The 12,860-nt window shown below is 41.8% G+C and overlaps 1 protein-coding gene across 1 annotated transcript in view; it reads right to left on the minus strand.

The window, feature by feature from the left end:
* Window positions 1-12,860, minus strand: part of SLC35F1 (solute carrier family 35 member F1) — a 313,760-nt gene that overhangs the window by 22,843 nt on the left and 278,057 nt on the right. The window contains exon 3 of the mRNA XM_075268074.1: window positions 9,299-9,426. Within this exon, the coding sequence (XP_075124175.1) occupies window positions 9,299-9,426 (128 nt within the window). The remainder of the gene's footprint in view (window positions 1-9,298; window positions 9,427-12,860) is intronic.

Here is a 12,860-nt window from a genome sequence, read left to right on the forward strand (position 1 = left end):
GATCAGCTGGCTCATGGGATGACATGACATACCATAATCTATACTTTAAGCAAAATATTAATAAACTGATGCAATAAATGGTGGTAAAATAACTTTTGGCCACGGTTTTTATTAAAGGTAGAATTATCAGATGCAATAAAAGAAACAATAAACCCATCAATCATCCATTGCAGGGGCACAGGATAAACTACCCTGAGACGCTGGAAACCAATCAACTCTTGTCATTAGGTCAAATGAGAAATCCTCCCCTCAACCTGCATGACATTGATTCTAATAAATGGCCAATTACAGGAGGCCAATGCTGGATGAACCAAGTCTACCCATTTACCAGCATATAAAACAAAAAAAACTTTGCAAGTCTTCAGTAGGTGATACCTTTTTTAATAGCTAACTCATAATGATGACAGAATATAACGTTTCAAAGCTTCCTCTGAGCTTCTTCTTCAGCTATAACTAAAAACATATTGCATATTTATGACTGGACACAGGGGTAGGATTACAGGAGGGAGGGGGGAAGAGGCTTATTACTATATACTTATAACAACAAACAATCAATTGCCAGATCCCAGGTTCTTATCTTAATGGCTGTCTTAATGATTTGTATAAAAAGACATAAACCCACGTGAGATGTTCATTCCATTGTCCAACGTCTGGAATAGGGTCATGGCCTTGTACTCATAAATCAGTCGCTGTTTCCTTGATTTAAAGTTCCCTTTTAAGATCAAGATTTTCATGTCATTGATGATGTTGTGGCCTTCCAGTTCCGCTAGAGCACATCTGTGCAGCCGCCTCTTGGTCCTCACCTCTTACCTTTGTAAGACACTATCGCCTAAACTCCCGGGCTTCCGATGCTACGACCTTTGGGCGGTCGGTCCTGACCTCTATGGGCCGAGAAAACCCTCCCTAAGTGGGGGATTACTTGCTATTTCCCCACTTGTGCTGCTGGTATGACAACAGGGAAGCTTTGATTATGAAAGATAATCTGTTTTCCCTTAGTCATAGCAGCACAAGGCTCCCTCCCTATTACTATTGCGATATTATTGTTATGAGTTGTATAGATTATGTACTCTTGAATTAACACGCAGGTGGGAGGTCCTTGTGCCCTCTTATAGGGTCAGGTTGTGATTGGTTAATTAATTAAAAATTCCATCTGTCCTACCAGCACACAGGGGCAGAATACCCCACTTGCGCTGCTGTTATGACTAAGGGAAAACAGATTATCTTTCATAATCTAAGTTTATATGGTTATCTCTGTCTTTCAGGATGACCGGCCTTGGGTCTACAGTACTAATTTAGTTTTTGCTGCACAACGCTATTTTTAGAAAAGGACTAAAGGTAACAAGGCAAAAATCAATGTTGCGGCACCTTCATTCTCAGAATCAGTGGGGGCCCAGATCTGAGACCCTCACCAATCAAAAAGCTGTGGCATATCCTAGCACTATGAAGCACATTACTGGACGTTACTATGTACTTGTATTGACATCCTGTCTTCAAATGAAATGTAAAGTAAGTGAAGTGTCAGACCATACATAGCCCACGTTACCATTAAGGTATGTAATAGGATATTTAGTCTAGTTCGCTATTAAGTATTTAATTAGTGAAAAGTTACATAAGCTCAGCCTGTTGGTAAAGCTTTTCATGGAATGTTCCTGATAAGTTGACTGTATAATTAATTCATCATGACACTGTTTCCATGGCAACAGGTAGAATGAATGAGGTGAAAAGGCATAATTTCTACCTGTTTTGTTTGAAACTTGGGAGTCTAGTTAATAGATGTAACAAAGTAGATCCATTGTCAGAAAGCATCAAATAAAAATCCAAAGCTACTGCTCTGACATCAAAAGCTTCTTAATAAGTCCAGAGCTGTTCTCTAGTGACAGGTGCTAAAAGTAGAGAACATGCCACAGGTAATTGGAGTGATGATATACTGCACATCCAGAGCTCCTGCTGTGTTGAGGCTTGGCGTAATATCATAGTGTCAGCTTTATTACCCTGTCTGCTATTATATATACACTCACCGGCCACTTTATTAGGTACACCATGCTAGTAACGTGTTGGACCCCCTTTTGCCTTCAGAACTGCCTCAATTCTTCGTGGCATAGATTCAACAAGGTGCTGGAAGCATTTCTCAGAGATTTTGGTCCATATTGACATGATGGCATCACACAGTTGCCGCAGATTTGTCGGCTGCACATCCATGATGCGAATCTCCCGTTCCACCACATCCCAAAGATGCTCTATTGGATTGAGATCTGGTGACTGTGGAGGCCATTGGAGTACAGTGAACTCATTGTCATGTTCAAGAAACCAGTCTGAGATGATTCCAGCTTTATGAAATGGCGCATTATCCTGCTGAAAGTAGCCATCAGATGTTGGGTACATTGTGGTCATAAAGGGATGGACATGGTCAGCAACAATACTCAGATAGGCTTTGGCGTTGCAACGATGCTCAATTGGTACCAAGGGGCCCAAAGAGTGCCAAGAAAATATTCCCCACACCATGACACCACCACCACCAGCCTGAACCGTTGATACAAGGCAGGATGGATCCATGCTTTCATGTTGTTGACGCCAAATTCTGACCGTACCATCTGAATGTCGCAGCAGAAATCGAGACTCATCAGACCAGGCAACGTTTTTCCAATCTTCAATTGTCCAATTTCGATGAGCTTGTGCAAATTGTAGCCTCAGTTTCCTGTTCTTAGCTGAAAGGAGTGGCACCCGGTGTGGTCTTCTGCTGCTGTAGCCCATCTGCCTCAAAGTTCGACGTACTGTGCGGCGTTCAGAGATGCTCTTCTGGCTACCTTGGTTGTAACGGGTGGCTATTTGAGTCACTGTTGCCTTTCTATCAGCTCGAACCAGTCTGGCCATTCTCCTCTGACCTCTGGCATCAACAACGCATTTCCGCCCACAGAACTGCCGCTCACTGGATGTTTTTTCTTTTTTGGACCATTCTCTGTAAACCCTAGAGATGGTTGTGTGTGAAAATCCCAGTAGATCAGCAGTTTCTGAAATACTCAGACCAGCCCTTCTGGCACCAACAACCATGCCACGTTCAAAGGCACTCAAATCACCTTTCTTCCCCATACTGATGCTCGGTTTGAACTGCAGGAGATTGTCTTGACCATGTCTACATGCCTAAATGCACTGAGTTGCCGCCATGTGATTGGCTGATTAGAAATTAAGTGTTAACGGGCAGTTGGACAGGTGTACCTAATAAAGTGGCCGGTGAGTGTATATTTTACACTTTCCTCTTTAGATCTGCCAGTCAAAGAATCCAGCAGACAGGGGATTTTACTCATTCGTGGATCATATACTCATTGGGTAAAAGATTTCTAAAAATGTTACAGAACCATATACAGAATAATGTAGCCTGCGTCATATAAGCCAGGTTTCCCAAAATATGAGTGATGTGGACATTGTGTGGTGTGGTGCAAGACCAGAAAAGGATCCAGTCACTCTGATCTTGCAATAATGGTGTTATATTATAAAAAATATACATTCACATTTGCCATTTTATTTTTTTTAAATGTAGATTGTGAGCCCCAAATAGAGCTCACAATGTACATTTTCCCTATCAGTATGTCTTTGGAGTATGGGATAGAAATCCATGCAAACACGGGGAGAACATACAAACTCCTTGCAGATGGCTTTCTGCCCTTGGTGGGATTTGAACACCAGGACTCCAGTGCTGCAAGGCTGCTGTGCTAACCACTGAACCACCATGTGGCCCCTACATTTGCCATTTTAGAGCATCCAAATTCCTGTCTCAAATGCCTTATATATCTACTGAATATGTTATGTGTTGTATACAAATTATACTAGTGTAAAGAATCATAGATGTAATTTTTCTCAATATTTCTTCTTGGGTACGTTATTATATATGAATCCTAATTCCAAATGGTTTACCATGGTATGTAGAGAGGTGAAAAGCTACGATAAATCATATCTTATGCATTGTTAAAGGGGCTGTCCAAAGCAAAATTTTAAAAAAAACTAACGTACCATTTCCAGGTCCTCTGATCCAGCAGTCCAGCCCTGTAGCACTATTGCTGTTCCATACTCATGCCTTTAATGGCTTTGGACTTAGTAGTGACCTACACACAAATGGCACATGACCACTGAGGCTAGTCCATTACGTGCTGTTTGTGTACAGGTCACTGCAACTGTGACCTGAACAGATAGGAATGTTACAGAAAGTTGTTATTAGGAACTTCATGCAGTTCGGACCTTGGCTGCCACCACTGGAGAGGGTGAAGGAGGAGGAGGGGGGGGGGGGGGTTGCTTGCCAGATATTGGAGTGACAACACTGATCTGATGACAGGACTGGAGATGTGATCAGATGCAGTCAGGCTTCAGACCCTGACACTGCACTTAAGCTGCCCTAACCAAAGTCACTAATGACCTTCTGCCAAAACCAATCGTCATTACTCTGTCCTCCTCCTCCTTGACCTCTCCTCTGCCTTTGACACAGTCGACCACTGTCGTGTTAGAAACTCTCTCATTCCTTGATATCTCAGACCTGGCCCTTTCCTCCTCATACCTCACCACCCGCACATTCAGCGTCTCCCACTCGCATACCACCTCCTCACCACACCCTTTTTATGTAGGTGTTCCCCCCAAGGCTCCATCCTTGGAGCCCTCCTATTCTCCATCTACACCCTCAGCCTGGGCCAACTCATAGAATCTCATAGTTTTCAATACCATTGCTATGCTATACACTGAAATATATCTCTCTGGAACAGATATTACCTCTCTGTTTACCAGAGTTCCAGATTGTTTAGCAGCCGTAGCCTCCTTTCTCTCCTCCTGCTTTCTCAAACTCAACATGGAGAAAACAGAGTTTATCATCTTCGTCCTCATACGGCCCCTCTACCTGACCCACCTATCAAAGTTAACAGAACCACGCTTACCCCTGTCCCACAGGTCCATTGCCTTGGGATAACCCTGGACTCTGACCTATCCTTCAAGTCGCACGTTCACACCCTCAACACCTCCTGCCACCTCCAACTCAAGAACATCCATCGAATCTGCTCCTTCCTCACCCCAGAAACTGCTAATACACTAGTCCATGCCCTCATGATCTCCCTCTTAGATTACTGCAACACCCTTCTCTATGGTCTCCCAGCGAACACTCTTGCCCCCCTTCAGTCCGTCTTAAATTGTGCTGCTCATTTAATACATCTCGTTAATGTTCTTCATCGGCTGCTCTCCTTGTCCAAATCCCTTCACTGGTTCTCCCTTGCTCAACGAAATGAGCTCAAGTTACTAACGTTAACATGCAAAGCCATCCACAACCTGTCCCCTCCATAAATCTCTGACCTAATCTCCTGATACCTGCCCACACATAACTTCAGATCCTCCAAAGACCTCCTACTTCACTCTGCTCTCATCCACTCCTCATACAACCGTCTCCAAAATTTCTTTTGTGCATCCCCCATACTCTGGAACTCCTTACCAAGACACATAAGACTAACCCCAACAATCACAGGCTTCAAGAAGGCCCTGAAGACTGACCTATTCAGGAAGGCCTACAACCTCCAATAACGCTACTGTCACCACACCACCATCTGAACATCCTCTCCCCTCACCTTCTGTCTCTATCCCTCTTCCCTCATCGATTGTAAGGGCTAGTTCACACGTGAACTGCCCGCGCGGGTTTTGACACAGAGAGAGACGAGGCGAGTCGCGTCTCTCTCTTGTCAAAACCCGCCCGCCGCGACCATCGCTGTCGCGGCTTAACCCTCTGCTGTCGGCTCAAATGAATGAGCCGACATAGGAGGGAGCTGCCGGGGGCGGAAGCCGCGCGGCTGAGCCTGCGCGGCTTCCGCCTGAAGAAAGGACATGTCCTTTCTTTTCTCCGCTAGCAGCAGCTCGCCGCTAGCGGAGAACAGAAGCCAGGCGGTCTCCATAGACCACCATTATAAGGGGAGGTTTTGGACGCGAAATCCGCTGTCAAAAACCTCCCCTTATACTCACGTGTGAACTAGCCCTAAGCCCTCGCGGGCAGGGCCCTCTATCCCACTGTACCAGTCAGTCATTGTTAGTATTATATTTGTTTTGTATATTTTGTATTCTGTATGTAAACCCTCAAATGTAAAGCACCATGAAATTAATGGTGATCTATAAAAAAAAAAAAAAAAAATAAATGCAGAGAGCTGTCAGAAACTTTATTTAGGATCAGGAGAATTACAAGTTCCAAGGAAGAAAGTCTGAAGGGTGAAGCAAGAATCAGGTACAGGCTGAGGTCAGGGTCCTGGTATAAAACAATTGCTCACAGCAGACAATTCCAAGAGGCCAGCATGGGAACAGGGCTAGATCCTAGATATGCAGTCCATATACACATATAGAAGATTGCAAACATCATCTTTATATATATATGTCTACCTGACCATATAGTATAAGGAAAAGGTATCAACTACTGAAGATTATCAAGTTTTCTTGTTTTTTATATTACCTGACCATATAGAAGAGACAGACTCCTTCACTATACTTGTATATATTTATCCTAAATAAAAATCTCCAGAAATAAAGAAGGAAGTTTATCAATTTTTGAGACTATACATGCTATTATTATATTAGTGTAAGTATATCAGCCTTTTTATAGTCTACTTTTCTATATTAAAGAGCAAGTATTATTGTGAGCTATTTTACAATTGCACTATTTCAATTTTTTTTAGAAATTTAATTTTAAAGCACTGACATATTGAGGAAGCAGATTTTATAAATAGAACAGCATATGGAAGGCAAATGTACGGCAGAAAAAGTCTTGTTTATTGGAGCCTACTATCTAAGTGAAACCATTCTTCCATGTATTTGGAAATGTCTGATTTATGTCTTAGATGAAACACTATCAAAGGTTGACCCAGGAAAGCTTGACTTGTCGACATTCAAATATTTCTGCCTTGTTTAAACCAATCAATCCAAGCAGGTTGTCATCATTCAGTTGAAATAAATATCTTAAAATATTACCAAATCAAATTAATCCTGACGTAATGAATTTGCAAGTATTTTTCCTTCCGCAAGGGCTGTTCACCCTAGCCTTGGGGCCACTGGTAAAAAAAGGAGTCATAACGTATGAGAACTACTTAAAAGGGGTTGACCGGAGGAATGTAAGTCACTGTATGGCAAGAATCTCATGTTATTCTAAGGCAGGTTTTATAGACATTCAACAATTTGCTAATTTTTGAAATATGAATGGAAAAAATTACATCCTTAGTGCTTGATTTTGTCAACCTGATTAGAAAGAAGCTAATGTTCTTCTGTGACGTTCTGCTTCTTTCCTTGTCACTGCTGCCATACATGCCTTGGTGCAGAAATGGCATGCCACCACTAAAGTCAACCGGGAATATGCAGTTTGTGTGTAGAACACTGCTTAGGCCAGTGATTGGTTGTAGAGGGGAAATGAACAGAAATGAAATGCCACAAAAGCTGTCAATAAGCACACAGTTGTGAAGGTTGTAATCATGTAATGTATGGAAAACATCGTTAGGGCGGGTTCACATCTGCGCCTGGTCTCCGCTTTAGCCAATCCGGTGGGTTTCCGTCTTCAGCCCCGAGAAACTGGACAGGGGACGGAAACCCGGCGGTCAGTTTTCAAACCCATTCACCGCCCATGTGCGTCTTCATCCTGTCTTTTTTTAACTGGACACAAAGTCCTGTGTGTTCGGTTTCAAGTGAATGGGTTTGAAAACTGACCGCTGTGTTTACATCTCCTGTCCAGTTTCTTGGGGCAGAAGATGGAAACCAGCCGGATTGGCTAAAGCGGAGATTGGGCACAGATGTGGACCCACCCTTATCCTTAACCCCTTAGCGACCCTTGACGTAACTGTACGTCATGGGTCGCATGGGGATGTATGGAGCGAGCTCACACGCTGAGCTCGCTCCATACACGGCAGATGCCGGCTGTATAATACAGCCAGGACCTGCCAATAACAGCAGCGGTCGGTGCCCGAGCCGATCGCTGCTGTTAACCCTTTACACACTGCGGTCAAACGCAACCGCAGCGTGTAAACAGCGCAGGCGGCATGGGCGCCGCCATGTTTCCCCGATCGCCGCCCTCCTGAACGTCACAAGAGGGCGGTGATCGGTTGCTATGACAGCCGGAAGCCTATTGAAGGCTTCCAGGCTTGTCTCTGCACAAGATCTATTAGACGATGCCAGAGGCATCGTCTAATAGAAGTGCTGGGATTTTGCTATTCACTGCAATACTGTAGTATTGCAGTGAATAGTATGAGCGATCAGACCCCCTAGGTTTCAAGGTACCTAAGGGGTCTGATCATAAATGTAACAGAAGAAAAAAAAAAGTTTTTAAAAGTATTAAAAAAATAAAAAAAATATAAAAGTTCAAATCACCCCCCTTTCCCTAGATTAGCTATAAAAGTAATTAAAGAACATTAAACATAAACATATTAGGTATCCCCGCGCTCCAAAATGCCCGAACTATTAGAATATTAAAACATTTATCCCGTACTGCGAACGGCGTAGCGGCAAAAAAAATAAAAACAGCCAAAAAGCGTTTTTTTCAACACTTTGCCTCCTATAAAAAATTGAATAAAAAGTGATCAAACCAGCAGATCTTTCCCCAAATGGTATCAATAGAAACGTCATCTTGTCCCGCATAAAAAGACACCACAACCAGCTCCATACATGGAAATATGAAAAAGTTACAGGTGTTAGAACATGATGACACAAATTTTTTTTTCTATTTTGCAAAGTTTATCATTTTTTTAAAAGTATCAAAACATTTCAAATACTATATAAATTTGGTATCACCGCGTTCGTACTGACACGTAGAACACAGGTAACATGTCATTTGTACCAAACAGTGAACGCTGTAAAAATTAAACCCATAAGAAAATGGCGCAAATGCATTTTTTCTCCAATTGCACCTCATTCTGAATTTTTTTCCAGCTTCCCAGTACATTGCACAGCATATTGAATGATGCCATTACAAAGTACAATTTGTCCCGCAAACAATAAGCCATCATGTGACTCTGTGAACTGAAAAATGAAAAAGTTATGGCTCTTGAAATGTGAGGAGGGAAAAACGAAAATGCGAAACCAAAAAATGGCCTGGTCCTTAAGGGGTTAAAAAGATGATTGCTAGATATAGTTGCTTATGCTTGAAACTAGAATAGGCAGGCCAATCGCAGTGTTTCCAGCTTTTCACAAATGCTGCTATGTTCCTCCCATCCCACCACAGTCATTACTGATACCTACTGATATAAATCCACATATAGTACAAAAAAGTAAATTAATACCATTAAGTGTGCAACGCAGATGACAAATGACTTACCTGTATGCTAATGAATGTGGTATACTGATGTGCTTTCACCACTAAATATGTCGCTTCTATGTCTATAATGCCCAAGAACATATATTTCCACCATCTCCTTTTCAAAATTGCCAGTAAGTTTTCTTCCCCTAAAATTGAACAGAAATATACAATTAAAGCAACATTTAGATCAGATGTTTATGGTATATGGTGAATATGCGCAATTCCAATATGATGTAGGCTCAGAAGTTATACATCTGACACCTGACAGAAGGTTCTAAGATATTGCTGGTCTTTGTAGTAAGCAACTGCAATGTTAGATAGCGGATGTATTGCATATCAGAACAAGTTCTATCACTTCACTATAAAATAACTCACCTAATTCCCTGTCACTTTAGCATGCAGCTTAAATAGATTCATATTTACCCAATGATCCTGAATTTTAATTTTAATATATATTTTTTCTTTATAGCTATTTAACTATATTTTAGCCATAATATAATTACGCATTGCCCAAAACTGCTAAATACTTAATATAGAATTCTGCTGCTGATGCATTTAGAGCCCCCAGGTACATCTTTGACATATATCTTAAGTAGATTAACCAATATGGTGGTACACCAACTCACATGATATGCCAATAGGACCAAACGATAAGGATCACCGCGCTTAGCCAAAATTCAAAACTAGTATTCTATATTTATGTTTTATTGGACATAAATAAAGAATACTTGTTTTGAATTGCGGCTAAACGCAGTGATCCTTATCGTTTGGTCCTGTTGGCATTTCTCGACACCAAGGGTAGCACGGATCCTGCAGCTGTAACATCTGGGGAGGAACCCCGCCCGATAAAGTGGTTCATAGGCCTATTCAGTGGTTGCGTTCACAACCACCAAAGGTGAGAAGCTCTTTCATTTTTTCTATACATTTATCAAACGGTATTTCACCATATACGGCTCAGTGCTGTTCTCTGTTCTTATATTCACCTCACATGATATGTCATCCCTATGATTGCCATCATACAGGAGTACAAACATCACATAGTGATGGAAAATCATGAGCAGCATCAGTGGGGGATGCATTTTGTCCTTTAACCCTTTGTGAATGTGTAACTTTTAGGGCTAAATTAATGATTGAAAAAACCTAAATGTCTAAATTTCACCGCCATAAGGTTTTAGTTCCTTTGAAACACTTAAGGGTTAACAAATAGAGATGAGCAAGTAGTGTTCGATCGAGTAGGTGTTCAATCGACTACTACGGTATTCAAAATACTCGTACTTGATCGAAAACTACTAGCTGTTCGATCGAGTACGAGTCGATCATGCGTAGTCGGCTCTGCCTAGGCCCCGATGCCTAGGCAGAATGAATTCCAGCCGGAAGACGCCGCGGGGGCGCTGCGCCGGGAGAAGACTTTAAGGAGAATCCAGCCCGACCGTCACTCGTGGACTTGGTAAGCATAATTTTATCGAATTTTGCATACCCCTGAAATGAGCATTTCCCCCCATAGACTATAATGGGGTTCGAAATCCGTTTGAACAGTCGAACAGTGTGCAGCTGTTCGAATTGGATTTCAAACCTCGGACATTTTAGTGTTTGTTCATCTCTATTAACAAACTTTCCAAATGCTGTTTTGAATTATTTGAGGGTTGCAATTTTGAAATTGGAGTGATTGATGGGGGGTTTCTAATGTATGGGCCTTTAAAATTGGGAAAGCTGGAAAATCGTGGTTAAATTTATACATTTTATTACAGTATGTTCAAATTAAACAAATTGAAGGAAGATTAAAAGATGATGCTGATATAAAGCAGAGATATGGTAGATAATATACAAAATATTAATGTATTTGGGTGGCATGACCACCTGTCTGAAAAGCAGAGCTTTTCAAATTCTAAAAATTGCGATGAATATGAAGTACAATGAAAATATATGAATATGAAGTACAATGTGTCACAAAAAAAATCCCAAAATTACTAGGGTATGTGAAAATGTCTCAAAGTTATTGCCATATAAAGTGACGTCATCAGTTTTGAAAAATAGGGCCAAGTCCTTTGGTCGTTTCCTTAAATATACACACACTGTCTACCATAAGTATTTGGACAGCCATGCAAATGAAGAGCTCTGCGATCATGATGTACGTCACGCCTTTTTCCGTTAAATAGGAAACAGCATTGGCATTAGTCGCATGCAAGATGCCACGAAGTCCAGAGTTGTTCCATATCGAGAAAGGGGTAATTGTGGGGTACCACAGAAATGGTCAATCCTTAAGGGACATTGCAAGTGAACTGAATTATCAAAAATCGACAATGGCCTATGTGATTACAAAGTGGAAGGTGAACGGTGATTGTCGGAATGTGCCCTGAGTTGGCAGATCCCCGAAACTGGGAGATAGAGACCGACAGGTGCTGGCCAGAGAAACCGCACCCAATTGATGGCTCACATACACCAGGAGTTTCAACAGGCATCCGGGAGTATTGTGTCGATCAATACCATCTGTAAGGAAGCATCTGCTGGGTTCTACCAACTATTGTATATGAATAAATGTTGTCTTTCTATTCTACCACAGGTGTCCAAATACTTATTGGTAGACAGTGTGTTCAAATATATATATATTATATATATATATATATATATATATATATATATATATTTTTTTTTTTTTTTATGTAGATTGTGATCCCCACATAGAGCTCACAATGCACATTTTTCCCTATCAGTATGTCTTTGGAATATGGGATGGAAATCCATGCAAACACGGGGAGAACATACAAACTCCTTGCAGATGGTTTTATGCCCTTGGCGGGATTTGAACACCAGGACTCCAGTGCTGCAAGGCTGCAGTGCTAACCACTGAGCCATATATATGCAGTGGCGTAACTAGGAATGGCGGGGCCCCGTGGCGAACTTTTGACATGGGGCCCCCCCAACCGACACCGACGCCGAAGACCTCGACCGACCCCCTCCTCCGCACTCTATTATGTCCCTTTGTAAGCCCTGCACACAGTATTATTTCCATTAGTGGCCCCTGCACACAGTATTATACCCAATAGTGGCCCCTGCACACAGTATTATGTCCCCATAGTGGCCCCTGCACACAGTATTATGTCCAGGATCAGCAAGTAAATAAGGCCCGTAACGGCCAATTTTTTTTAAAAAAACAACGCAGCGGTAGCGGCTGTCACCAGGCCCCCTAGTGTCCCGGGCCCTGTGGCAGCCGCCTCCGCTGCCTCTATGGTAGTTACGCCCCTGTTTGTGTGTGTTTTTTAATGAAACATGTTTCTATGGTTGAAACCTCACTATCTGCAGGATAGTTTGAGAATTAAATTTGGTTTTACAATCCTACCACCGATCACAGATTTATTTTATGGTTCACATTACTTCTGGTGCATTTTTCTCTGCTATATTAAAAGTCAGGGTTACTAAGGATCCACTAATAGTTTATGCTAAAGCACCACGAAATATGAGGAAATATTTTATTGTTAATTGATAGAAGTTGTCCCTGTGAATGTCTTCTTTCATTGTACGAAGAAAACTGGAATCCTCAATACTGGTGAATGTTAATGACAACTCATTTATGCAATGGGAT

This window comes from Leptodactylus fuscus, chromosome 3 (genome assembly GCF_031893055.1).
Source record: "Leptodactylus fuscus isolate aLepFus1 chromosome 3, aLepFus1.hap2, whole genome shotgun sequence".
Taxonomy (NCBI): domain Eukaryota; kingdom Metazoa; phylum Chordata; class Amphibia; order Anura; family Leptodactylidae; genus Leptodactylus; species Leptodactylus fuscus.